This window comes from Heptranchias perlo, chromosome 10 (genome assembly GCF_035084215.1).
Source record: "Heptranchias perlo isolate sHepPer1 chromosome 10, sHepPer1.hap1, whole genome shotgun sequence".
NCBI lineage: Eukaryota > Metazoa > Chordata > Chondrichthyes > Hexanchiformes > Hexanchidae > Heptranchias > Heptranchias perlo.
Window position 1 is genome coordinate 11,065,806 of NC_090334.1, and position 27,127 is coordinate 11,092,932.

General features: G+C 46.6%; 1 protein-coding gene across 3 annotated transcripts in view; it reads right to left on the minus strand.

Moving 5' to 3' along the window:
- jmjd7 (jumonji domain containing 7) overlaps window positions 1-27,127 on the minus strand; it is a 54,748-nt gene that overhangs the window by 9,310 nt on the left and 18,311 nt on the right. For all 3 annotated transcript variants that reach the window (XM_067991217.1, XM_067991216.1, XM_067991218.1), the window contains exons 4-6: window positions 11,231-11,287; window positions 8,586-8,681; window positions 6,527-6,603 (exon numbers count right to left, since the gene is read on the minus strand). In XM_067991217.1, the coding sequence (XP_067847318.1) occupies window positions 6,527-6,603; window positions 8,586-8,681; window positions 11,231-11,287 (230 nt within the window). The remainder of the gene's footprint in view (window positions 1-6,526; window positions 6,604-8,585; window positions 8,682-11,230; window positions 11,288-27,127) is intronic.

The following is a 27,127-nucleotide window of genomic DNA, read 5'->3' on the forward strand; positions in this document are numbered from 1 at the left end:
ATATTGCCTCTCCTCATTTTTCCTACCGAAATGCATCACCTCGCATTTTTCCAAACTTCATCTGCCACAGGTCCGCCCACGCCACCAGAGTGTCTATATCCTCTTGAAGTCTATCACTATCCTCCTCACTGTTTACTATCCTCCCAAGTTTTGTATCATCTGCAAATTTGGAAATTGTGCCCTATGCACCCGAGTCCAAGTCATTAATATTTATCAAGAAAAGCAGTGGTCCCAGCACCAACCCCTGGGGAACACCACTGTACACCTCCCTCCAGTCTGAAAAACAACCGTTCACCACTACTCTCTGTTTCTTATCATTTAGCCAATTCTGTATTCATGTTGCTACTGCCCCCTTTATTCCATGGGCCGCAATCTTAATAGCAAGCCTATTATGTGGCACTTTATCAAACACTTTTTGAACATCCATAGACACCACATCAACTGCATTGCCCCCATCTACCCTCTCTGTTACCTCAAGAAAAAACTCTATCAAGTTGGTTAAACATGATTTGCCTTTAACAAATCCGTGCTGGCTTTCCCTAATGAATCCACACTCATCCAAGTGACTGTTAATTCAGTCTCGGATTAATGTTTCCAAAAGTTTCCCCACCACCGAGGTTAAACTGGCCTATAGTTGCTGGCTTTACCTTTACACTCTTTTTTGAACAAGGGTGTAACATTTGCAATTCTCCAGTCTTCTGGCACCACTCCCATATCTGAGGATGCCTGGAAGATTATGGCCAGTACCTCTGCAATTTCCCCCTTTATTTCCCTCAGCAACCTAGGGTGCATCCCATCCGGACCAGGTGACTTATTTATTTTACATACAGCTAGCCTTTCTAGTACCTCTTCTTTATCAATTTTTAGCCCATCCAGTATCTCAATTATATCTTCTTTTACTGAGACTCTGGCAGCATCTTCTTCCTTGGTAAGGACAGATGCAAAGTACTCATTTAGTACCTCGGTCATCCCCTGTGCCTCCATGAGTAGATCTCCTTTATGGTTCCTAATTGGCTCCACCCCGCCTTTTACTACCCGTTTACTGTTAACATGTCTGTAGAAGTCTTTTGGATTCCCTTTTATGTTGGCTGCCAGTCTATTCTCATACTCTCTCTTTGCCCCTCTTATTTCCTTTTTCACTTCCCCTCTGAACTTTCTATACTCTGCCTGGTTCTCACTTGTGTTATCAACCTGACACCTCATACACCCACTTTTTCCGCTTCATCTTATTCTCTATGTCCTTTGTCATCCAGGGAGCTCTGGCTTTAGTTGCCCTACCTTTCTCTCTCGTTGGAATGTACCCGAATCATCTCCTCTTTAAAGGTCGCCCACTGTTCAATTACAGTTTTGCCTGCCAATCTTTGATTCCAATTTACCCGGGCCAGATCTGTTCTCATCCCACTGAAAATTGGCCCTCCTCCAATTGAGTATTTTTACTTTAGAATGGTCAGATTCCTTTTCCACAGCTATTCTAAACCTTATGATACTATGATCGCTGCTCCCTAAATGCTCCCCCACTGACACTTGCTCCACTTGGCCCGTCTCATTCCCTAGAAACAAGTCCAGCAATGCCTCTTTCCTTGTTGGGCCAGAAACATACTGGTCGAGAAAGTTATCCTGAACACATTTCAAAAATTCCTCCCCTTCTTTGCCCCTTATATTATTGTTATCCCAGTTTATATTAGGATAGTTGAAATCCCCTGTTATCGCTTTTGCACCTCTCTGTAATGTCCCTGCAAATTTGCTCCTCTATATCCTTCCCACTAGTTGGTGGCCTATAGAATATACCCAGTAGTGTAATGGCACCTCTATTGTTCCTTAACTCTAACCAAATAGATTCTATTCTTGACTCCTCCAGGACATTCTCTCTCTCCAGCACTGCAATATTCTCCTTAATCAATACTGCCACCCCCACCCCCACTCCCCCTCCTTTCTTTCCTCCCCTATCTTTCCTGAACACCTTGTATCCAGGAATATTTATTACCCAATCCTGCCCTTTTATGAGCCAGGTCTCTGTTATCGCCACAACATCGTATTCCCATGTGGCTATTTGCGCCTGCAGCTCACCAATCTTATTTACCAGGCTTCGTGCGTTTACACACACGCACCGCAAACCTGTCTTAGACTTTCTTGTTCTCTCTTGGTCTGACCCCACCTAATATCTTACTATTACTTGCTCTAGTGCTATCTTTCTCACCCGATCCTTTGTGCTCCTTGTTTCTCCTTTCCAATGCTACATCCTGGTGCCCATCCCCCTGCCAAATTAGTTTAACCTCCCTCACACAGCGCTAGTGAACCTCCCCGCAAGGCCTTTGGACCCAGCTCCGTTGAGGTGCAATCCATCCTGCCTGTAGAGGTCCCACATCCCCCAGAACTGGTCCCAATGCCCCTGGAATCTGAAGCCCTCCCTCCTGCACCATCTCTCCAGCCAGGGATTCTTCTACTCTATCCTTCTATTTCTATACTCACTAGCACGTGGCACTGGGAATAATCCAGAGATTACTACCTTTGAGGTCCTGCTTGTTAATCTCTTTCCTAACTCCTTAAACTCTGCTTGCAGGACCTCATCCCTCTTCCTATCTATGTCGTTGGTACCGATATGGACCATGACCTCTGGCTGTTCACCTTCACCCTCCAGAATGTTCTGCAGCCGCTCAGTGACATCCTTGACCCTGGCACCAGGGAGGAAACATACCATCCTGGAATTACGTCTCCGGCCGCAGAAACGTCTGTCTGCTCCCCTAACAATAGAATCCCCTATCACTATTGCTCTCGTGACCTTTCTCCTCCCCCCCTGTACAGCTGAGCTACCCATGGTGCTATAGTCTTTGTTCTGGCTGCACTCCGCAGAGGAACCTCTCCCCCACCAGTATTCAGAACTGAATACTGGTTAGAGAGTGAGATATACTCAGGGGACTCCTGCACTACCTGCCTGGTCCTCGTTGTCTGTCTGGCAGTCACCCAGTCCCTCTCTGCTTGCACTCTCAAGCTGCGGGGTGACCACCTCCTGAAACATGCTATCCATGTAGCTCTCAACCTCATGGGTGCACTGCAGTGACACCAGCTGCTGCTCAAGCTCCGAAATCCAGAGCTCGAGCTCCTACAGATGACGACACTTCCTGCACCTGCGGTTGTCCAGGACATGGGAAGCGTCCTGGAGTTCCCACATGGCACAGGATGCAGATTCCACAGGTCTGAGCTGCCCTGCCATGCCTTGATTTATTAGAGTATCTAAACTTCACTGGAAATAAACTAAAAACTTTTTTAAAAAGTTAAAGTCTTAAAAAACTATATCCACATCAGCAGAGAGGGCTCACTGAAACCCATTAAATTGTACACTTTACACTTCTACAATATTATATGAGGCCACATTAACTATCCAAGGATAGATCCCCAATGAAAGGGACTGATTGGGCCTTGACATCCCTTCTGAATGCTGAGCACGCTGTAAAATGTGCTGTGAAATTTTGGTCCTGTTTAACTCTCACCAAATGACATCTGGTGTCAGTGTAGCAGTAATGAAGAGGATGTAGGAACTATCATGCCAATGGCACTGCATAATGAATGAATGGAGTTGTAGAGACACTCGCAAGGTTACCTCAGAACATAATCACTTGTAGGAAAATGCCATTAGGCCTAACAAACTCATCTTTTTTGAAAGATCAATTCCAGCTCCTCACCGTATCGTTTAATCTCTTCTCTCTACAGAAACACATACAACTCACCCTCTCCAATTTATATTGCCTGCTCCAATGCCTTTCCCTGGTGACTTATTTAACAAACTCTATTTCCATTTGGATGAAAAGTTCCAATTGACTTTCATTTTTACTCCTAGCTTCCTCACGTTTCTCCTGTGTTTCCCTTCATCACAATAACTGATTTACCTGGATCAACAACACACCAGCTGGGTTGGCTCTGACACTTCTGGCAGGTGCAATTCACTCAAAAGCATTTAGGCCTGATAGTTGATGAATGTGAACCAAAAAATGGTTAGCTTCCAACCACTTTTTTTTGCTTTTTAGCTAATTCCCTACACACTTCCATTGTGTTGTTAGTTGCTACAACCTGTGCCCAATCTGCATATCTCTGATAAGGATGCCATCTAAAGAACAAGGAGCTGAACTAACAAATGGAGCCTTTGGTAATGAATTCATTAATAATCGTTGAACATTAGCTCTTGATTTGTGGAGAGAGGCCTGAACTTATGCCCATGCTAAATACTGTATCTATTTATGGGAGTTAGGAGGCTTTAATTATTCCAACGTGAAACTGTTGGAATGGGTGTGACTGAAGCTGGGATACAATTAAAGGGAAAGAGTAAAGCACAGTGTCCACAGTCCCGCCAGCTATCGCAGGTGAAATGTTTTTTTGGTTTGAGAAACATAGATGAAGTGCCAAAGCCCACTGTCAAGGCTATATGACTCCTCATAAAGGAACGGGAACTAACCGATTGGGCCTGGGTTAGGCAGTAAGCCTGGAGAGCTTGACCTTTTTGGCACATACATCAGTGGAGAAGGTGGTTTTAGCTTAGGATTCCAAACCCAGTAACGTGGGGGAGAGAAGCTGTCAGTATAGATACACCCAGGGCTGCTTCAGCGACTTTTATCATTACAGCTGTTAATTCAGCTCAGTCCAGCATTAGTGCACAGCGTTAACTTTTTCTCCTGAAGGCATCAACTCATGCTGAGGTACATTTTTGTGCACACCAGCAGGCTTGAAGTACCTCACCCAAATGAGCTTAGACTGTGAGTTTCAGCAGTAAATTCTACCATGGGAGACAATGCAGTTTAGTCCAATCCTGTGCTTGCCCAACATGTGTATGTACACACACACACACACACACACACTTGCTAGCATGAGTCACTGACTAGTGATCAGGAGCAGGAACCCTGACTAACTTTTCCAATCTCTAGCTTTGGTTGGTAGAATCAATTGCAACATCCATGCTGCTGTCCTGACTAAGATCAGCCAACTCAGCACAAACCAGGAGCATTTTAATCTTTACTGCCTATTCCTGCAGCAGGCGGAGCATTTACTCATAGGAGAAGCAGCACTTTTAGCTCAATAGGAACTAACTGTGGGTGGCACAATGCCTTGGAGTTTTGAGTGCAGTGTTAGGATACGAATTTGAGCCTGTAATTTGCCACATGGTATTCCCGGTCTCAGCCATGCCATCGTGGAGTAGGACACCCAAGTGGCAGCCAGATGCTTCCTCTGGGACACACTGGACACCTCTCCTGCATTTGCTGGATGCCCGGTAGTGAGCACCGGGGCAGCTTTCCCTCATGGCCAGCTTGGAATGGGACACAAAAAATGTTTAGACTTTGTTTTGAACAAACAAGAACTATCTGTAACTTGTTACGGAATATATTTCTCAAGATGGGCTAATTATCCTGTGTAATTTGGGTTGTGGGGTATGTAACCTTTCAAATTACTGCCTACCTCACTGTGGTCTAACCACACCATTAAGGATGTAGGTTCCTCTTTTTTTAATGAGGCAAAAAAAACATGTGAGAATTAATATCTTGTGAAATGGCAAATATATAAGAATAAAAATAAATCGACTTGTCCAGATAGGACTGCTTTGATTCTTATTATTGTAGTATGAAGTTAATTATATATAAAAAATCTACTGCACAATGTGCACATTCTGTTCATAAACCTTACTTCTTGTCACGATTTTAGGTCACACATCTTATATTAATTTTTAGCACTGAAAATCTCTATGTAAACTTTTAGAACGGGAAAGCCCTTTCCAAAGATCTAAACATTTTGTTCGCCATGATGACTGTTGATGAACCAATTGAATCATTCAAAACGTGTTTTGAAAAAAATTTCATCTGTCAATTTGGCTCAGCAACTGAAACTTTTAATATCCACGATAAGCTTTTAAATAAATGTTTTTAAAAAAAATCAAAAAATTACACATTTCACAATAACATTATATTTACCCGTCGAATTGTCTTTTGATATCTTCAATTAAGATTTTACTTTGAGGCATCAGCCTATCTCAAAAGCCTGGGCTTCATCTTTTTACCTCACAATAATTAGAAAAACCTTTCAGCCATACCTGTGCAGTCTGCCTTAACTCCAATCACAGAAAAGCACCTTGACTATGTTACATTTCCCACACCAGGCCCTCTCGAAATCTATCCGAGTGAGACTGCTAGTTTTGCTCAATGTTATGTGGTGGGAAGATGCAGGTTTGACTCTATCTCAAGTTATCAGTTTGTATAATATGGAGCAGAGCAGAGATGGCAGCGTCTCGCAGCAAGAGAGCCCAAAAATTATGGGGCAGTATCACCGATGTTGGTTTCTGGCACCTTGAAGTAGCCAGTTACGATGGGAATTGAGGGCAGCTTAGAAGCGGGCACTGTGCTCTGTCAGCGCCAGGGATTCTGGCAAGTCCTGACAAAAAATACAGGGCTAAGGTAAAAACACAAAGGGACACCGAGCTGAAAAATAACCTCTCCATCAATACACACATCTTCACAGGTCTTTTCAGCCCTTATGACAGATGCTTTACCTTCTCTGCATTCTGCACATCTATCACATCAAACGAACCATCCTTGTTCACCTTGTACTTTGCAGGCTGGAAGAGTTCTGCAGAAACAACAACAGACCTGAGTTTCAGTGGCTAGCCCTGGTCTTGGGGTTACAATAGTGTTCAGTCTGTGTAAGAGACCAGTAACATCCTCTAACGCTGTATTTATACCAGTTTAAGTGACAGATCGGTGGGAAATGGGGCTTGTTTCTCATTTATTGAGTTTCAGATTTCAGTCATACCATGAGCAGGAACTGCTGAGAGGAAAGGAGGGCAGCAACTTCCCATGGAGAGGGAAAGACAGATGGTGGGAGAGTCTGTTCTCGTGCATGTTGTACTGTTTGGGTCAGCAACAGCACTTCCTGATGACTGAGAGCAGGTCCTGCCTAACTGCTCAACTGGGGTTAGTGCAGTCCTGACTTGACCAACCAGCAGGATCAGCAGCTAAATGTCTCTGCTCAAAAGAAAGCAAAATAACAAATTTCATTCATTTAGTGCGTTTAATGTAGAAAAACATCCTAAGGCCCTGCGCAGAGGTATAAGGAAACACCAAGCCAAAGATTAGGATTGGGAGCAGCGAACAAAAGCTTGGTCAAAGAAGTGGGTTTTAAGAAGTGTCCTAAAGGAGAGGGAGGTGGCGAGGCGGAGGGGTTTAGAGAGGGAATGGCAGAGCGCACGGCCTAGATGGCTGAAGACTCATCTACCATTTGGAGGACAGAAGGGAGGGGGAACACACAAGAGGCTAGAGTTGGAGGAATGCAGAGTTCTCAGAGGCTTGTAGGGCTGGAGAAGGTTACGGAAATAGGATGGGGTGAAGCCAAGAAGGAATTTGTAGGTGTCAAAGGTATTGATGAGGGTCTCAGGGGTGGAGACAGGCAATGTTATGGAGGTGGAAGTAGGTGGCCTTTGTGAGGGAGAGGATATTTGGTCGGAAGCTCCGTTCTGGTTTAAAAAGGACACTGAGATTGCGAACAGTCTGGTTCAACCTGGGATAACGTCGAAACAGGGTATGGTGGCGAGGATACAGAGCTTGTGGTGGGGACCAACACCGTTGTTGTCAGTCTTCCCAATGTTTAATTGAAAGAAATTGCAATTGAAAGACTGGATGTCGGACAAGCAGTCTGGCAAAACAGGCAGTGGTGGTGAGGTAAAGCTGTGTGTCGCCTGCGTAGATATGGAACTTGACTCTATGTCTTCGGATGCTGTTGCCAAGGTGCAGCATTTGGATGAGGAAGAGGAGGGGGCCAAGGATAGATCCTTGGTGTATACTGGAGGCAACAGTGCAGAGGCAGGAAGAGAAGGCATTAATGGAGATGCACGATTGGATAGGTAAGAGTGGAACCAAGCGAGGGCAGTCCCACTGAGCTGGACAACTGAGAAGGACCGTGTGGTTGACTGTTAAATGCTGCAGCGAGGTCAAGAAGGATGTCATTTGAGACTTTGATTAGGGCCGTTTCAGTGCTGTGGCAGTGACGGAAACCTGAATGAGACATTGAACTGTGGAATTGTAGGAAAGATGGGCACGGAATTGGGAAGCAACAACCTGTTCAAGGACTTTAGAGAGGAAATGGAAGTTAGAGATGAGGTTGGTAATTTGCAAGGACAGATGCGTCAATGGTGGGTTTTTTGAGGAGGGGTGTGATGATGGCGTTTTTGAAAGGGAGGGGGGGGCAGTGCCTGAGGAGAGGGAACCTTTCACAATATCAGCAAGCATGTGGTTCAGGAAGGGAAGTTGGGGGGTGAGCAGTTCAGTGGGAATATACTTCTAACCGGTGCTACATCTTTACCAGGGAGACCTTGATGTACCGATGCGGACCAAGTTCGTTCCAAACCTATTTCCATTTCCCTTGCTAGCCATCATCATGACCTCTTGGAATAAGACTGCCAATCCATTTGGAATAATGACCTGTTCTGTACAGTGGACCAGCTCCCACAAGTAACTGAGCTGAGACTAACCAAACTCATATCATGGAATAGCCCTTACAGCCAGGTTAGAAAGAAGCTCAGAGGTAAGGGACAGTGCTGAGAAGACCTGACCTACCATATGGAATAAAGGGTCTGTCAGTGGGAGGGAGGAGGATAAATTGCTTCTCTCCAGAAACCACGCAGTACAGGTTCTCATAGTGATCTTTATGCACTGAAATAAAATTTTGAAATAAGAGTCAGGTACGGGAAATCCAGTGCAGACAAATCAAGAAATGGATTTACATCACAGACAATACCCACCTTGGAGAACACAAAGACACCAGTTATCCAGGGTTGATCACTTTCCAATAACCAACTTTTATATCTATACATAGCATTGAAAATCTTGGCTATGATGTGCACTTCCTTTACACAAATATTAACGACTTGTAAAACATTTCATGTAAATACTTAAAATGGGAAAACCTTTTGTAAACATTATATAATGGGAAAACCGTATGTAAGCATTTTATAATAGGAAAACCGTATGTAAATATTATATGATGGGAAAACCGTATGTAAACATTTTATAAAGGAAAAACTGTATGTAATGGGAAAACCGTATGTTTTGCAAATGAAGTATAGTCTGCCATGGTTTGGTGATGAACCAACTGAATCACGCAAAACGCTTTTGGAAAAAAAATTCTCAAGGAATTGCTGCAATTGTATAAGGCTCTTGCTGCAATTGTACCGGGCTTTCGTGAGACCACACCTGGAGTACTGTGTGCAGTTTTGGTCTCCTTACCTAAGAAAGGATATACTTGCCTTAGAGGCGGTGCAACGAAGGTTCACTAGACTGATTCCTAGGATGAGAGGGCTGTCCTATGAGGAGAGAGTGAGTAGAATGGGCCTATACTCTCTAGAGTTTAGAAGAATGAGAGGGCTTAACAGGGTACATGTGGAGAGGATGTTTCCCCTGGCTGGAGAGTCTAGAGCTAGGGGACATAGTCTCAGGGTAAGGGGTCGGACATTTGGCACTGAGATGAGGAGGAATTTCTTCACTCAGAGGGTTGTGAATGTTTGGAGTTCTCTACCCCAGAGGGCTGTGGAAGCTCAGTCGTTGAGAAGATTAAAGACTGAGATCGATAAATTTTTGGACTCTAAGGGAATCATGGGATATGAGGATCGGGCAGGAAAGTGGAGTTGAGGTCGAAGATCAGCCATGATCTAATTGAATGGTGGAGCAGGCCCGAGCGGCCATATGGCCTACTCCTGCTCCTATTTCTTATGTTCTTATGAAGTCCTCGAGCAAATTTCCAAGTGCAGGATTAAAATCTAACTTTTGTTAATCCAGCTCCCTCACACTGTCACTCAGTAACCCCTCCCCCAGCACCCTGTGTTACTGACTGTATCTCTACTGATGTTAATCCAGCTCCCTCACACTGTCACTCAGTAACCCCTCCCCCCAGCACCCTGTGTTACTGACTATCTCTACTGATGTTAATCCAGCTCCCTCACACTGTCACTCAGTAACCCCTCTCCCCCAGCACCCTGTGTTACTGACTATCTCTACTGATGTTAATCCAGCTCCCTCACACTGTCACTCAGTAACCCCTCCCCCAGCACCCTGTGTTACTGACTGTATCTCTACTGATGTTAATCCAGCTCCCTCACACTGTCACTCAGTAACCCCTCCCCCAGCACCCTGTGTTACTGACTGTGTCTCTACTGATGTTAATCCAGCTCCCTCACACTGTCACTCAGTAACCCCTCCCCCCAGCACCCTGTGTTACTGACTGTATCTCTACTGATGTTAATCCAGCTCCCTCACACTGTCACTCAGTAACCCCTCCCCCCAGCACCCTGTGATAATGATTGGAGAGCTGTTTTTTCGAGTAGATGTTGCTGATAGGGACCTCAAGCTCCCAGCCACATATATCAGGAAGTTGAGAGCACACTGACTACGATTTTCTGTCCACTGGTTTAAGTGTATGGAGAATTGTGGGCTACGCGTTTGTGATTTGAATATGCACTGCTGGTGGGTGAGGGTCCTTGCAACTAACTAATGCCTGGAAAATGACCCCTTTTACCTCCTCTGCATTCTATGCTCAGGTCCTGAGAAAGCGAGGCTCAGTCTGGACGCAAGATCTGTGCGGCAACTCTCGTGATTTATATTGAAATCTATTTTCATTCTGTCTGTAGACTTGTAGGAGGATAAGTTATAAAACTAATGCACCGACCTCATGACATACCAACGCCGTGACGGGTTACTGCAGCCCACAGGTTGGGAGTGTGACTGTATGTCACAAGGCACCAGGACAAGCCAGGAGACCAAGGCTGAGTTAATTGTGCGTTACGCCAAACTGCATGGCGATACAAGCATGCAGGCACATGAATCTGGCTCTTACTTTTAGTGGCTCAGTGCCAGATGAATATACTGGCAAATCAAGACCCACCAAATTAAGTCTCTGGAGGTCGAGGTCTTTAGATTTGAGTGTGTCATTGATAATGGGACAAAGGTTTATCCTCAAGGACACTCACTCAATGTAAAAATGCTCACTGTCCGGCTTAGGGGTTCCCTTGCAGCATCTCCTCCCAACAATATCTACTAAATTCTGAAAAATGAAACTCAACACATCAGAATGCCATTCTCTTTAATAGGTCACTTGTTTATAGCATTCCATCCCCCCCTCCCCCCACCTCTCCCCCCCGCCCCTCGCCCCCGGCCCCCCTCCCCCCAACACCTGATTCCTACACAAAAAGCAGGCCCTGGGTACTTACAGGAGGTTACTGCAGCCGACTCCCCCAGCCAGAAATTTACTGCATCAGGCTCCTTCCCTAAAACAAGCAGGGAGAAAAGCACAAAATCTTACAGTAAAAGATCCAGAACCCAGGCTGTCACAGAGCGTCTCCCCAACAGCCTGATAACAGAGAGCGGGCTGAATTGTGAGGCCCCCAGCCCGGAGGAAACAGGGCGTGGTAGAACTTGCCACTGCGTTCCCCCCACCCCCACTTCCCCCCCAAACTCCACCCACTCCCCCACGCAACCCCCCCAAACCCCACCCCACCCCCACCATGCGGATATGTCCACTTTGCTGGCTCCCTCAATGGGCAGCCTGAGCAGCCGTCGAAAGGGAGGGCACGGCTGATTTACATATTTAAATCAGGGTCCTATGGCATCAATTGGACCTCGATGCCAATGTCATTTAGGACTGAACCAGGTGGAGGGTGTGTTGTGCTGGCGACCCATCTGAAGAGGAGACCAAAGTTAGGTACCTCTTTATTTTTGTGGGGCCGGGAGGAGCAGGTGTGGGCCGCTGCTGCTCCAGGAACCGCCGCCCCGGAAAGCTGAGCCCCCACCAAGGTTCTACCTTCTCCCAGACCGGAGGCCTGATATTGTAGTGGTCCGGAGCTGACAGGCTATCTCGGGGCATTCGAATTCTGCTCGCAGCCCAACCGGCCCAGCCTGAATTCCACTTGGGGGCAGAATCTACCTCAGTGTCTCCCCATCAGCATGTTAGTGAGTGTCTCACCATCAGTGTGTTAGAGAGAGTGTCTCACCATCAGTGTGTTAGAGAGAGTGTCTCACCATCAGTGCGTTAGAGAGAGTGTCTCACCATCAGTGTGTTAGTGTGTCTCACCATCAGTATGTTAGAGAGAGTGTCTCACCATCAGCATGTTAGAGTGTCTCACCATCAGCGTGTTAGAGAGTGTCTCACCATCAGTGTGTTAGTGTGTCTCACCATCAGTATGTTAGAGAGAGTGTCTCACCATCAGCATGTTAGAGTGTCTCACCATCAGTCTGTTAGAGAGTGTCTCACCATCAGCGTGTTAGAGAGTGTCTCACCATCAGTGTGTTAGAGAGAGTGTCTCACCATCAGCGTGTTAGAGAGAGTGTCTCACCATCAGTCTGTTAGAGAGTGTCTCACCATCAGCGTGTTAGAGAGAGTGTCTCACCATCAGCGTGTTAGAGAGAGTGTCTCCCCATCAGCGTGTTAGAGAGTGTCTCACCATCAGCGTGTTAGAGAGTGTCTCACCATCAGTGTGTTAGAGAGAGTGTCTCACCATCAGCGTGTTAGAGAGAGTGTCTCACCATCAGTGTGTTAGAGAGAGTGTCTCACCATCAACGTGTTAGAGAGAGTGTCTCACCATCAGTCTGTTAGAGAGAGCGTCTCACCATCAGCCTGTTAGAGAGAGTGTCTCACCATCAGTGTGTTAGAGAAAGTGTCTCACCATCAGCGTGTTAGAGAAAGTTTCTCACCATCAGTGTGTTAGAGAGAGTGTCTCACCATCAGTCTGTTAGAGAGTGTCTCACCATCAGCCTGTTAGAGAGTGTCTCACCATCAGCCTGTTAGAGAGTGTCTCACCATCAGCCTGTTAGAGAGTGTCTCACCATCAGCCTGTTAGAGAGTGTCTCACCATCAGCATGTTAGAGAGAGTGTCTCACCATCAGCCTGTTAGAGAGAGCGTCTCACCATCAGTGTGTTAGACAGAGTGTCTCACCATCAGCGTGTTAGACAGAGTGTCTCACCATCAGTCTGTTAGAGAGAGTGTCTCACTATCAGTGTGTTAGACAGAGTGTCTCACCATCAGCCTGTTAGAGAGAGTGTCTCACCATCAGTAAGTTGGAGAGAGTGTCTCACCATCAGTGTGTTAGAGTGTCTCACCATCAGTGTGTTAGAGAGAGTGTCTCACCATCAGTCTGTTAGAGAGAGTGTCTCACCATCAGTCTGTTAGAGAGAGTGTCTCACCATCAGTCTGTTAGAGAGAGTGTCTCACCATCAGTCTGTTAGACAGAGTGTCTCACCATCAGTCTGTTAGACAGAGTGTCTCACCATCAGCCTGTTAGAGAGAGTGTCTCACCATCAGTCTGTTAAAGAGAGTGTCTCACCATCAGTCTGTTAGAGAGAGTGTCTCACCATCAGCCGGTTAGAGAGAGTGTCTCACCATCAGCCGGTTAGAGTGTCTCACCATCAGTCTGTTAGAGAAAGTGTCTCACCATCAGTCTGTTAGAGAAAGTGTCGCACCATCAGCCTGTTAGAGAGAGTGTCTCACCATCAGTCTGTTCGAGTGTCTCACCATCAGCCTGTTAGAGAGTGTGTCTCACCATCAGCGTGTTAGACAGAGTGTCTCACCATCAGTCTGTTAGAGAAAGTGTCTCACCATCAGTCTGTTAGAGAAAGTGTCTCACCATCAGTCTGTTGGAGAGAGTGTCTCACCATCAGTCTGTTGGAGAGAGTGTCTCACCATCAGTCTGTTGGAGAGAGTGTCACCATCAGCCTGTTAGAGTGTCTCACCATCAGCCTATTAGACAGAGTGTCTCACCATCAGTCTGTTAGAGAAAGTGTCTCACCATCAGCCTGTTAGAGAGAGTGTCTCACCATCAGCATGTTAGAGAGTGTGTCTCACCATCAGCGTGTTAGACAGAGTGTCTCACCATCAGTCTGTTAAATTGTCTCACCATCAGTCTGTTGGAGAGAGTGTCTCACCATCAGCCTGTTCGAGAGTGTCTCACCATCAGCCTGTTAGAGAGTGTCTCACCATCAGCCTGTTAGAGAGAGTGTCTCACCATCAGCCTGTTAGAGAGTGTGTCTCACCATCAGCCTGTTACAGAGTGTCTCACCATCAGTCTGTTAGAGAGTGTCTCACCATCAGCCTGTTAGAGAGTGTCTCACCATCAGTCTGTTAGAGAAAGTGTCTCACCATCAGTCTGTTAGAGTGTCTCACCATCAGTCTGTTAGAGAGAGTGTCTCACCATCAGTCTGTTCGAGTGTCTCACCATCAGCCTGTTAGAGAGTGTGTCTCACCATCAGCGTGTTAGAGAGAGTGTCTCACCATCAGTCTGTTAGAGAGAGTGTCTCACCATCAGTCTGTTAGAGAGAGTGTCTCACCATCAGTGTGTTAGAGAGAGTGTCTCACCATCAGCGTATTAGAGAGAGTGTCTCACCATCAGTCTGTTAGAGAGAGTGTCTCACCATCAGTGTGTTAGACAGAGTGTCTCACCATCAGCCTGTTAGAGAGAGTGTCTCACCATCAGTATGTTGAAGAGAGTGTCTCACCATCAGTGTGTTAGAGTGTCTCACCATCAGTGTGTTAGAGAGAGTGTCTCACCATCAGTGTGTTAGAGAGAGTGTCTCACCATCAGTCTGTTAGAGAGAGTGTCTCACCATCAGCCTGTTAGAGAGTTTCTCACCATCAGTCTGTTAGAGAAAGTGTCTCACCATCAGTCTGTTGGAGAGAGTGTCTCACCATCAGTCTGTTAGAGAAAGTGTCTCACCATCAGCCTGTTAGAGAGTGTCTCACCATCAGCATGTTAGAGAGTGTGTCTCACCATCAGCATGTTAGACAGAGTGTCTCACCATCAGTCTGTTAAATTGTCTCACCATCAGTCTGTTGGAGAGAGTGTCTCACCATCAGTCTGTTAGAGAGAGTGTCTCACCATCAGTCTGTTAGAGAGAGTGTCTCACCATCAGTCTGTTAAAGAGAGTGTCTCACCATCAGTCTGTTAGAGAGAGTGTCTCACCATCAGTCTGTTAGACAGAGTGTCTCACCATCAGTCTGTTAGACAGAGTGTCTCACCATCAGCCTGTTAGAGAGAGTGTCTCACCATCAGTCTGTTAAAGAGAGTGTCTCACCATCAGTCTGTTAGAGAGAGTGTCTCACCATCAGCCGGTTAGAGAGAGTGTCTCACCATCAGCCTGTTAGAGTGTCTCACCATCAGTCTGTTAGAGAAAGTGTCGCACCATCAGCCTGTTAGAGAGAGTGTCTCACCATCAGTCTGTTCGAGTGTCTCACCATCAGCCTGTTAGAGAGTGTGTCTCACCATCAGCGTGTTGGACAGAGTGTCTCACCATCAGTCTGTTAGAGAAAGTGTCTCACCATCAGTCTGTTAGAGAAAGTGTCTCACCATCAGTCTGTTGGAGAGAGTGTCTCACCATCAGTCTGTTGGAGAGAGTGTCTCACCATCAGCCTGTTAGAGTGTCTCACCATCAGCCTATTAGACAGAGTGTCTCACCATCAGTCTGTTAGAGAAAGTGTCTCACCATCAGCCTGTTAGAGAGAGTGTCTCACCATCAGCATGTTAGAGAGTGTGTCTCACCATCAGCGTGTTAGACAGAGTGTCTCACCATCAGTCTGTTAAATTGTCTCACCATCAGTCTGTTGGAGAGAGTGTCTCACCATCAGCCTGTTCGAGAGTGTCTCACCATCAGCCTGTTAGAGAGTGTCTCACCATCAGTCTGTTAGAGAGTGTCTCACCATCAGCCTGTTAGAGAGAGTGTCTCACCATCAGTCTGTTGGAGAGAGTGTCTCACCATCAGTCTGTTAGAGAGAGTGTCTCACCATCAGTCTGTTAGAGAGAGTGTCTCACCATCAGTCTGTTAGAGTGTCTCACCATCAGTCTGTTCGAGTGTCTCACCATCAGTATGTTAGAGAGAGTGTCTCACCATCAGTATGTTAGAGAGTGTCTCACCATCAGCCTGTTAGAGAGTGTGTCTCACCATCAGCCTGTTAGAGAGAGTGTCTCACCATCAGTCTGTTAGAGTGTCTCACCATCAGTCTGTCAGAGAGTGTCTCACCATCAGTATGTTAGAGAGAGTGTCTCACCATCAGCCTGTTAGAGAGAGTGTCTCACCATCAGTCTGTTAGAGAAAGTGTCTCACCATCAGTCTGTTAGAGAAAGTGTCTCACCATCAGTCTGTTAGAGAAAGTGTCTCACCATCAGTCTGTTAGAGAAAGTGTCTCACCATTAGTCTGTTAGAGAAAGTGTCGCACCATCAGCCTGTTAGAGAGAGTGTGTTAGAGAGAGTGTCTCACCATCAGTCTGTTCGAGTGTCTCACCATCAGCCTGTTAGAGAGTGTGTCTCACCATCAGCGTGTTAGACAGAGTGTCTCACCATCAGTCTGTTAGAGAAAGTGTCTCACCATCAGTCTGTTAGAGAAAGTGTCTCACCATCAGTCTGTTGGAGAGAGTGTCTCACCATCAGTCTGTTGGAGAGAGTGTCACCATCAGCCTGTTAGAGTGTCTCACCATCAGCCTATTAGACAGAGTGTCTCACCATCAGTCTGTTAGAGAAAGTGTCTCACCATCAGCCTGTTAGAGAGAGTGTCTCACCATCAGCATGTTAGAGAGTGTGTCTCACCATCAGCGTGTTAGACAGAGTGTCTCACCATCAGTCTGTTAAATTGTCTCACCATCAGTCTGTTGGAGAGAGTGTCTCACCATCAGCCTGTTCGAGAGTGTCTCACCATCAGCCTGTTAGAGAGTGTCTCACCATCAGCCTGTTGGAGAGAGTGTCTCACCATCAGCCTGTTAGAGAGAGTGTCTCACCATCAGCCTGTTAGAGAGAGTGTCTCACCATCAGCCTGTTAGAGAGTGTGTCTCACCATCAGCCTGTTAGAGAGTGTCTCACCATCAGTCTGTTAGAGAGAGTGTCTCACCATCAGCCTGTTAGAGAGTGTCTCACCATCAGTCTGTTAGAGAAAGTGTCTCACCATCAGTCTGTTAGAGTGTCTCACCATCAGTCTGTTAGAGAGAGTGTCTCACCATCAGTCTGTTCGAGTGTCTCACCATCAGCCTGTTAGAGAGTGTGTCTCACCATCAGCGTGTTAGAGAGAGTGTCTCACCATCAGTCTGTTAGAGAGAGTGTCTCACCATCAGTCTGTTAGAGAGAGTGTCTCACCATCAGTGTGTTAGAGAGAGTGTCTCACCATCAGCGTGTTAGAGAGAGTGTCTCACCATCAGTCTGTTAGAGAGAGTGTCTCACCATCAGTGTGTTAGACAGAGTGTCTCACCATCAGACTGTTAGAGAGAGTGTCTCACCATCAGTATGTTGAAGAGAGTGTCTCACCATCAGTGTGTTAGAGTGTCTCACCATCAGTGTGTTAGAGAGAGTGTCTCACCATCAGTGTGTTAGAGAGAGTGTCTCACCATCAGTCTGTTAGAGAGAGTGTCTCACCATCAGCCTGTTAGAGAGTTTCTCACCATCAGTCTGTTAGAGAAAGTGTCTCACCATCAGTCTGTTGGAGAGAGTGTCTCACCATCAGTCTGTTAGAGAAAGTGTCTCACCATCAGTCTGTTAGAGAAAGTGTCTCACCATCAGTCTGTTAGAGAAAGTGTCTCACCATCAGTCTGTTAGAGAAAGTGTCGCACCATCAGCCTGTTAGAGAGAGTGTCTCACCATCAGTCTGTTCGAGTGTCTCACCATCAGCCTGTTAGAGAGTGTGTCTCACCATCAGCGTGTTAGACAGAGTGTCTCACCATCAGTCTGTTAGAGAAAGTGTCTCACCATCAGTCTGTTAGAGAAAGTGTCTCACCATCAGTCTGTTGGAGAGAGTGTCTCACCATCAGTCTGTTGGAGAGAGTGTCACCATCAGCCTGTTAGAGTGTCTCACCATCAGCCTATTAGACAGAGTGTCTCACCATCAGTCTGTTAGAGAAAGTGTCTCACCATCAGCCTGTTAGAGAGAGTGTCTCACCATCAGCCTGTTAGAGAGAGTGTCTCACCATCAGCCTGTTAGAGAGTGTGTCTCACCATCAGCCTGTTAGAGAGTGTCTCACCATCAGTCTGTTAGAGAGTGTGTCTCACCATCAGCCTGTTAGAGAGTGTCTCACCATCAGTCTGTTAGAGAAAGTGTCTCACCATCAGTCTGTTAGAGTGTCTCACCATCAGTCTGTTAGAGAGAGTGTCTCACCATCAGTCTGTTCGAGTGTCTCACCATCAGTCTGTTAGAGAGAGTGTCTCACCATCAGTCTGTTCGAGTGTCTCACCATCAGCCTGTTAGAGAGTGTGTCTCACCATCAGCGTGTTAGAGAGAGTGTCTCACCATCAGTCTGTTAGAGAGAGTGTCTCACCATCAGTCTGTTAGAGAGAGTGTCTCACCATCAGTGTGTTAGAGAGAGTGTCTCACCATCAGCGTGTTAGAGAGAGTGTCTCACCATCAGTCTGTTAGAGAGAGTGTCTCACCATCAGTGTGTTAGACAGAGTGTCTCACCATCAGCCTGTTAGAGAGAGTGTCTCACCATCAGTATGTTGAAGAGAGTGTCTCACCATCAGTGTGTTAGAGTGTCTCACCATCAGTGTGTTAGAGAGAGTGTCTCACCATCAGTGTGTTAGAGAGAGTGTCTCACCATCAGTCTGTTAGAGAGAGTGTCTCACCATCAGCCTGTTAGAGAGTTTCTCACCATCAGTCTGTTAGAGAAAGTGTCTCACCATCAGTCTGTTGGAGAGAGTGTCTCACCATCAGTCTGTTAGAGAAAGTGTCTCACCATCAGTCTGTTAGAGAAAGTGTCTCACCATCAGTTTGTTAGACAGAGTGTCTCACCATCAGCCTGTTAGAGAGAGTGTCTCACCATCAGTCTGTTAAAGAGAGTGTCTCACCATCAGTCTGTTAGAGAGAGTGTCTCACCATCAGCCGGTTAGAGAGAGTGTCTCACCATCAGCCGGTTAGAGTGTCTCACCATCAGTCTGTTAGAGAAAGTGTCTCACCATCAGTCTGTTAGAGAAAGTGTCGCACCATCAGCCTGTTAGAGAGAGTGTCTCACCATCAGTCTGTTCGAGTGTCTCACCATCAGCCTGTTAGAGAGTGTGTCTCACCATCAGCGTGTTAGACAGAGTGTCTCACCATCAGTCTGTTAGAGAAAGTGTCTCACCATCAGCGTGTTAGAGAGAGTGTCTCACCATCAGTCTGTTAGAGAGAGTGTCTCACCATCAGTGTGTTAGACAGAGTGTCTCACCATCAGCCGGTTAGAGAGAGTGTCTCACCATCAGTATGTTGAAGAGAGTGTCTCACCATCAGTGTGTTAGAGTGTCTCACCATCAGTGTGTTAGAGAGAGTGTCTCACCATCAGTGTGTTAGAGAGAGTGTCTCACCATCAGTCTGTTAGAGAGAGTGTCTCACCATCAGCCTGTTAGAGAGTTTCTCACCATCAGTCTGTTAGAGAAAGTGTCTCACCATCAGTCTGTTGGAGAGAGTGTCTCACCATCAGTCTGTTAGAGAAAGTGTCTCACCATCAGTCTGTTAGAGAAAGTGTCTCACCATCAGTTTGTTAGACAGAGTGTCTCACCATCAGCCTGTTAGAGAGAGTGTCTCACCATCAGTCTGTTAGAGAAAGTGTCTCACCATCAGTCTGTTGGAGAGAGTGTCTCACCATCAGTCTGTTAGAGAAAGTGTCTCACCATCAGTCTGTTAGAGAAAGTGTCTCACCATCAGTTTGTTAGACAGAGTGTCTCACCATCAGCCTGTTAGAGAGAGTGTCTCACCATCAGTCTGTTAAAGAGAGTGTCTCACCATCAGTCTGTTAGAGAGAGTGTCTCACCATCAGCCGGTTAGAGAGAGTGTCTCACCATCAGCCGGTTAGAGTGTCTCACCATCAGTCTGTTAGAGAAAGTGTCTCACCATCAGTCTGTTAGAGAAAGTGTCGCACCATCAGCCTGTTAGAGAGAGTGTCTCACCATCAGTCTGTTCGAGTGTCTCACCATCAGCCTGTTAGAGAGTGTGTCTCACCATCAGCGTGTTAGACAGAGTGTCTCACCATCAGTCTGTTAGAGAAAGTGTCTCACCATCAGCGTGTTAGAGAGAGTGTCTCACCATCAGTCTGTTAGAGAGAGTGTCTCACCATCAGTGTGTTAGACAGAGTGTCTCACCATCAGCCTGTTAGAGAGAGTGTCTCACCATCAGTATGTTGAAGAGAGTGTCTCACCATCAGTGTGTTAGAGTGTCTCACCATCAGTGTGTTAGAGAGAGTGTCTCACCATCAGTGTGTTAGAGAGAGTGTCTCACCATCAGTCTGTTAGAGAGAGTGTCTCACCATCAGCCTGTTAGAGAGTTTCTCACCATCAGTCTGTTAGAGAAAGTGTCTCACCATCAGTCTGTTGGAGAGAGTGTCTCACCATCAGTCTGTTAGAGAAAGTGTCTCACCATCAGTCTGTTAGAGAAAGTGTCTCACCATCAGTTTGTTAGACAGAGTGTCTCACCATCAGCCTGTTAGAGAGAGTGTCTCACCATCAGTCTGTTAAAGAGAGTGTCTCACCATCAGTCTGTTAGAGAGAGTGTCTCACCATCAGCCGGTTAGAGAGAGTGTCTCACCATCAGCCGGTTAGAGTGTCTCACCATCAGTCTGTTAGAGAAAGTGTCTCACCATCAGTCTGTTAGAGAAAGTGTCGCACCATCAGCCTGTTAGAGAGAGTGTCTCACCATCAGTCTGTTCGAGTGTCTCACCATCAGCCTGTTAGAGAGTGTGTCTCACCATCAGCGTGTTAGACAGAGTGTCTCACCATCAGTCTGTTAGAGAAAGTGTCTCACCATCAGTCTGTTAGAGAAAGTGTCTCACCATCAGTCTGTTGGAGAGAGTGTCTCACCATCAGTCTGTTGGAGAGAGTGTCTCACCATCAGTCTGTTGGAGAGAGTGTCACCATCAGCCTGTTAGAGTGTCTCACCATCAGCCTATTAGACAGAGTGTCTCACCATCAGTCTGTTAGAGAAAGTGTCTCACCATCAGCCTGTTAGAGAGAGTGTCTCACCATCAGCATGTTAGAGAGTGTGTCTCACCATCAGCGTGTTAGACAGAGTGTCTCACCATCAGTCTGTTAAATTGTCTCACCATCAGTCTGTTGGAGAGAGTGTCTCACCATCAGCCTGTTCGAGAGTGTCTCACCATCAGCCTGTTAGAGAGTGTCTCACCATCAGCCTGTTAGAGAGAGTGTCTCACCATCAGCCTGTTAGAGAGTGTGTCTCACCATCAGCCTGTTACAGAGTGTCTCACCATCAGTCTGTTAGAGAGTGTCTCACCATCAGCCTGTTAGAGAGTGTCTCACCATCAGTCTGTTAGAGAAAGTGTCTCACCATCAGTCTGTTAGAGTGTCTCACCATCAGTCTGTTAGAGAGAGTGTCTCACCATCAGTCTGTTCGAGTGTCTCACCATCAGCCTGTTAGAGAGTGTGTCTCACCATCAGCGTGTTAGAGAGAGTGTCTCACCATCAGTCTGTTAGAGAGAGTGTCTCACCATCAGTCTGTTAGAGAGAGTGTCTCACCATCAGTGTGTTAGAGAGAGTGTCTCACCATCAGCGTATTAGAGAGAGTGTCTCACCATCAGTCTGTTAGAGAGAGTGTCTCACCATCAGTGTGTTAGACAGAGTGTCTCACCATCAGCCTGTTAGAGAGAGTGTCTCACCATCAGTATGTTGAAGAGAGTGTCTCACCATCAGTGTGTTAGAGTGTCTCACCATCAGTGTGTTAGAGAGAGTGTCTCACCATCAGTGTGTTAGAGAGAGTGTCTCACCATCAGTCTGTTAGAGAGAGTGTCTCACCATCAGCCTGTTAGAGAGTTTCTCACCATCAGTCTGTTAGAGAAAGTGTCTCACCATCAGTCTGTTGGAGAGAGTGTCTCACCATCAGTCTGTTAGAGAAAGTGTCTCACCATCAGCCTGTTAGAGAGTGTCTCACCATCAGCATGTTAGAGAGTGTGTCTCACCATCAGCATGTTAGACAGAGTGTCTCACCATCAGTCTGTTAAATTGTCTCACCATCAGTCTGTTGGAGAGAGTGTCTCACCATCAGTCTGTTAGAGAGAGTGTCTCACCATCAGTCTGTTAGAGAGAGTGTCTCACCATCAGTCTGTTAAAGAGAGTGTCTCACCATCAGTCTGTTAGAGAGAGTGTCTCACCATCAGTCTGTTAGACAGAGTGTCTCACCATCAGTCTGTTAGACAGAGTGTCTCACCATCAGCCTGTTAGAGAGAGTGTCTCACCATCAGTCTGTTAAAGAGAGTGTCTCACCATCAGTCTGTTAGAGAGAGTGTCTCACCATCAGCCGGTTAGAGAGAGTGTCTCACCATCAGCCTGTTAGAGTGTCTCACCATCAGTCTGTTAGAGAAAGTGTCGCACCATCAGCCTGTTAGAGAGAGTGTCTCACCATCAGTCTGTTCGAGTGTCTCACCATCAGCCTGTTAGAGAGTGTGTCTCACCATCAGCGTGTTGGACAGAGTGTCTCACCATCAGTCTGTTAGAGAAAGTGTCTCACCATCAGTCTGTTAGAGAAAGTGTCTCACCATCAGTCTGTTGGAGAGAGTGTCTCACCATCAGTCTGTTGGAGAGAGTGTCTCACCATCAGCCTGTTAGAGTGTCTCACCATCAGCCTATTAGACAGAGTGTCTCACCATCAGTCTGTTAGAGAAAGTGTCTCACCATCAGCCTGTTAGAGAGAGTGTCTCACCATCAGCATGTTAGAGAGTGTGTCTCACCATCAGCGTGTTAGACAGAGTGTCTCACCATCAGTCTGTTAAATTGTCTCACCATCAGTCTGTTGGAGAGAGTGTCTCACCATCAGCCTGTTCGAGAGTGTCTCACCATCAGCCTGTTAGAGAGTGTCTCACCATCAGTCTGTTAGAGAGTGTCTCACCATCAGCCTGTTAGAGAGAGTGTCTCACCATCAGTCTGTTGGAGAGAGTGTCTCACCATCAGTCTGTTAGAGAGAGTGTCTCACCATCAGTCTGTTAGAGAGAGTGTCTCACCATCAGTCTGTTAGAGTGTCTCACCATCAGTCTGTTCGAGTGTCTCACCATCAGTATGTTAGAGAGAGTGTCTCACCATCAGTATGTTAGAGAGTGTCTCACCATCAGCCTGTTAGAGAGTGTGTCTCACCATCAGCCTGTTAGAGAGAGTGTCTCACCATCAGTCTGTTAGAGTGTCTCACCATCAGTCTGTCAGAGAGTGTCTCACCATCAGTATGTTAGAGAGAGTGTCTCACCATCAGCCTGTTAGAGAGAGTGTCTCACCATCAGTCTGTTAGAGAAAGTGTCTCACCATCAGTCTGTTAGAGAAAGTGTCTCACCATCAGTCTGTTAGAGAAAGTGTCTCACCATCAGTCTGTTAGAGAAAGTGTCTCACCATTAGTCTGTTAGAGAAAGTGTCGCACCATCAGCCTGTTAGAGAGAGTGTGTTAGAGAGAGTGTCTCACCATCAGTCTGTTCGAGTGTCTCACCATCAGCCTGTTAGAGAGTGTGTCTCACCATCAGCGTGTTAGACAGAGTGTCTCACCATCAGTCTGTTAGAGAAAGTGTCTCACCATCAGTCTGTTAGAGAAAGTGTCTCACCATCAGTCTGTTGGAGAGAGTGTCTCACCATCAGTCTGTTGGAGAGAGTGTCACCATCAGCCTGTTAGAGTGTCTCACCATCAGCCTATTAGACAGAGTGTCTCACCATCAGTCTGTTAGAGAAAGTGTCTCACCATCAGCCTGTTAGAGAGAGTGTCTCACCATCAGCATGTTAGAGAGTGTGTCTCACCATCAGCGTGTTAGACAGAGTGTCTCACCATCAGTCTGTTAAATTGTCTCACCATCAGTCTGTTGGAGAGAGTGTCTCACCATCAGCCTGTTCGAGAGTGTCTCACCATCAGCCTGTTAGAGAGTGTCTCACCATCAGCCTGTTGGAGAGAGTGTCTCACCATCAGCCTGTTAGAGAGAGTGTCTCACCATCAGCCTGTTAGAGAGAGTGTCTCACCATCAGCCTGTTAGAGAGTGTGTCTCACCATCAGCCTGTTAGAGAGTGTCTCACCATCAGTCTGTTAGAGAGAGTGTCTCACCATCAGCCTGTTAGAGAGTGTCTCACCATCAGTCTGTTAGAGAAAGTGTCTCACCATCAGTCTGTTAGAGTGTCTCACCATCAGTCTGTTAGAGAGAGTGTCTCACCATCAGTCTGTTCGAGTGTCTCACCATCAGCCTGTTAGAGAGTGTGTCTCACCATCAGCGTGTTAGAGAGAGTGTCTCACCATCAGTCTGTTAGAGAGAGTGTCTCACCATCAGTCTGTTAGAGAGAGTGTCTCACCATCAGTGTGTTAGAGAGAGTGTCTCACCATCAGCGTGTTAGAGAGAGTGTCTCACCATCAGTCTGTTAGAGAGAGTGTCTCACCATCAGTGTGTTAGACAGAGTGTCTCACCATCAGACTGTTAGAGAGAGTGTCTCACCATCAGTATGTTGAAGAGAGTGTCTCACCATCAGTGTGTTAGAGTGTCTCACCATCAGTGTGTTAGAGAGAGTGTCTCACCATCAGTGTGTTAGAGAGAGTGTCTCACCATCAGTCTGTTAGAGAGAGTGTCTCACCATCAGCCTGTTAGAGAGTTTCTCACCATCAGTCTGTTAGAGAAAGTGTCTCACCATCAGTCTGTTGGAGAGAGTGTCTCACCATCAGTCTGTTAGAGAAAGTGTCTCACCATCAGTCTGTTAGAGAAAGTGTCTCACCATCAGTCTGTTAGAGAAAGTGTCTCACCATCAGTCTGTTAGAGAAAGTGTCGCACCATCAGCCTGTTAGAGAGAGTGTCTCACCATCAGTCTGTTCGAGTGTCTCACCATCAGCCTGTTAGAGAGTGTGTCTCACCATCAGCGTGTTAGACAGAGTGTCTCACCATCAGTCTGTTAGAGAAAGTGTCTCACCATCAGTCTGTTAGAGAAAGTGTCTCACCATCAGTCTGTTGGAGAGAGTGTCTCACCATCAGTCTGTTGGAGAGAGTGTCACCATCAGCCTGTTAGAGTGTCTCACCATCAGCCTATTAGACAGAGTGTCTCACCATCAGTCTGTTAGAGAAAGTGTCTCACCATCAGCCTGTTAGAGAGAGTGTCTCACCATCAGCCTGTTAGAGAGAGTGTCTCACCATCAGCCTGTTAGAGAGTGTGTCTCACCATCAGCCTGTTAGAGAGTGTCTCACCATCAGTCTGTTAGAGAGAGTGTCTCACCATCAGCCTGTTAGAGAGTGTCTCACCATCAGTCTGTTAGAGAAAGTGTCTCACCATCAGTCTGTTAGAGTGTCTCACCATCAGTCTGTTAGAGAGAGTGTCTCACCATCAGTCTGTTCGAGTGTCTCACCATCAGTCTGTTAGAGAGAGTGTCTCACCATCAGTCTGTTCGAGTGTCTCACCATCAGCCTGTTAGAGAGTGTGTCTCACCATCAGCGTGTTAGAGAGAGTGTCTCACCATCAGTCTGTTAGAGAGAGTGTCTCACCATCAGTCTGTTAGAGAGAGTGTCTCACCATCAGTGTGTTAGAGAGAGTGTCTCACCATCAGCGTGTTAGAGAGAGTGTCTCACCATCAGTCTGTTAGAGAGAGTGTCTCACCATCAGTGTGTTAGACAGAGTGTCTCACCATCAGCCTGTTAGAGAGAGTGTCTCACCATCAGTATGTTGAAGAGAGTGTCTCACCATCAGTGTGTTAGAGTGTCTCACCATCAGTGTGTTAGAGAGAGTGTCTCACCATCAGTGTGTTAGAGAGAGTGTCTCACCATCAGTCTGTTAGAGAGAGTGTCTCACCATCAGCCTGTTAGAGAGTTTCTCACCATCAGTCTGTTAGAGAAAGTGTCTCACCATCAGTCTGTTGGAGAGAGTGTCTCACCATCAGTCTGTTAGAGAAAGTGTCTCACCATCAGTCTGTTAGAGAAAGTGTCTCACCATCAGTTTGTTAGAGAAAGTGTCTCACCATCAGTCTGTTAGAGAAAGTGTCGCACCATCAGCCTGTTAGAGAGAGTGTCTCACCATCAGTCTGTTCGAGTGTCTCACCATCAGTCTGTTAGAGAAAGTGTCTCACCATCAGTCTGTTGGAGAGAGTGTCTCACCATCAGTCTGTTGGAGAGAGTGTCACCATCAGCCTGTTAGAGTGTCTCACCATCAGCCTATTAGACAGAGTGTCTCACCATCAGTCTGTTAGAGAAAGTGTCTCACCATCAGCCTGTTAGAGAGAGTGTCTCACCATCAGCATGTTAGAGAGTGTGTCTCACCATCAGCGTGTTAGACAGAGTGTCTCACCATCAGTCTGTTAAATTGTCTCACCATCAGTCTGTTGGAGAGAGTGTCTCACCATCAGCCTGTTCGAGAGTGTCTCACCATCAGCCTGTTAGAGAGTGTCTCACCATCAGCCTGTTAGAGAGTGTCTCACCATCAGCCTGTTAGAGAGTGTGTCTCACCATCAGCCTGTTAGAGAGTGTCTCACCATCAGTCTGTTAGAGAGAGTGTCTCACCATCAGCCTGTTAGAGAGTGTCTCACCATCAGTCTGTTAGAGAAAGTGTCTCACCATCAGTCTGTTCGAGTGTCTCACCATCAGCCTGTTAGAGAGTGTGTCTCACCATCAGCGTGTTAGAGAGAGTGTCTCACCATCAGTCTGTTAGAGAGAGTGTCTCACCATCAGTCTGTTAGAGAGAGTGTCTCACCATCAGTGTGTTAGAGAGAGTGTCTCACCATCAGCGTGTTAGAGAGAGTGTCTCACCATCAGTCTGTTAGAGAGAGTGTCTCACCATCAGTGTGTTAGACAGAGTGTCTCACCATCAGCCTGTTAGAGAGAGTGTCTCACCATCAGTATGTTGAAGAGAGTGTCTCACCATCAGTGTGTTAGAGTGTCTCACCATCAGTGTGTTAGAGAGAGTGTCTCACCATCAGTGTGTTAGAGAGAGTGTCTCACCATCAGTCTGTTAGAGAGAGTGTCTCACCATCAGCATGTTAGAGAGTTTCTCACCATCAGTCTGTTAGAGAAAGTGTCTCACCATCAGTCTGTTGGAGAGAGTGTCTCACCATCAGTCTGTTAGAGAAAGTGTCTCACCATCAGCCTGTTAGAGAGTGTCTCACCATCAGCATGTTAGAGAGTGTGTCTCACCATCAGCGTGTTAGACAGAGTGTCTCACCATCAGTCTGTTAAATTGT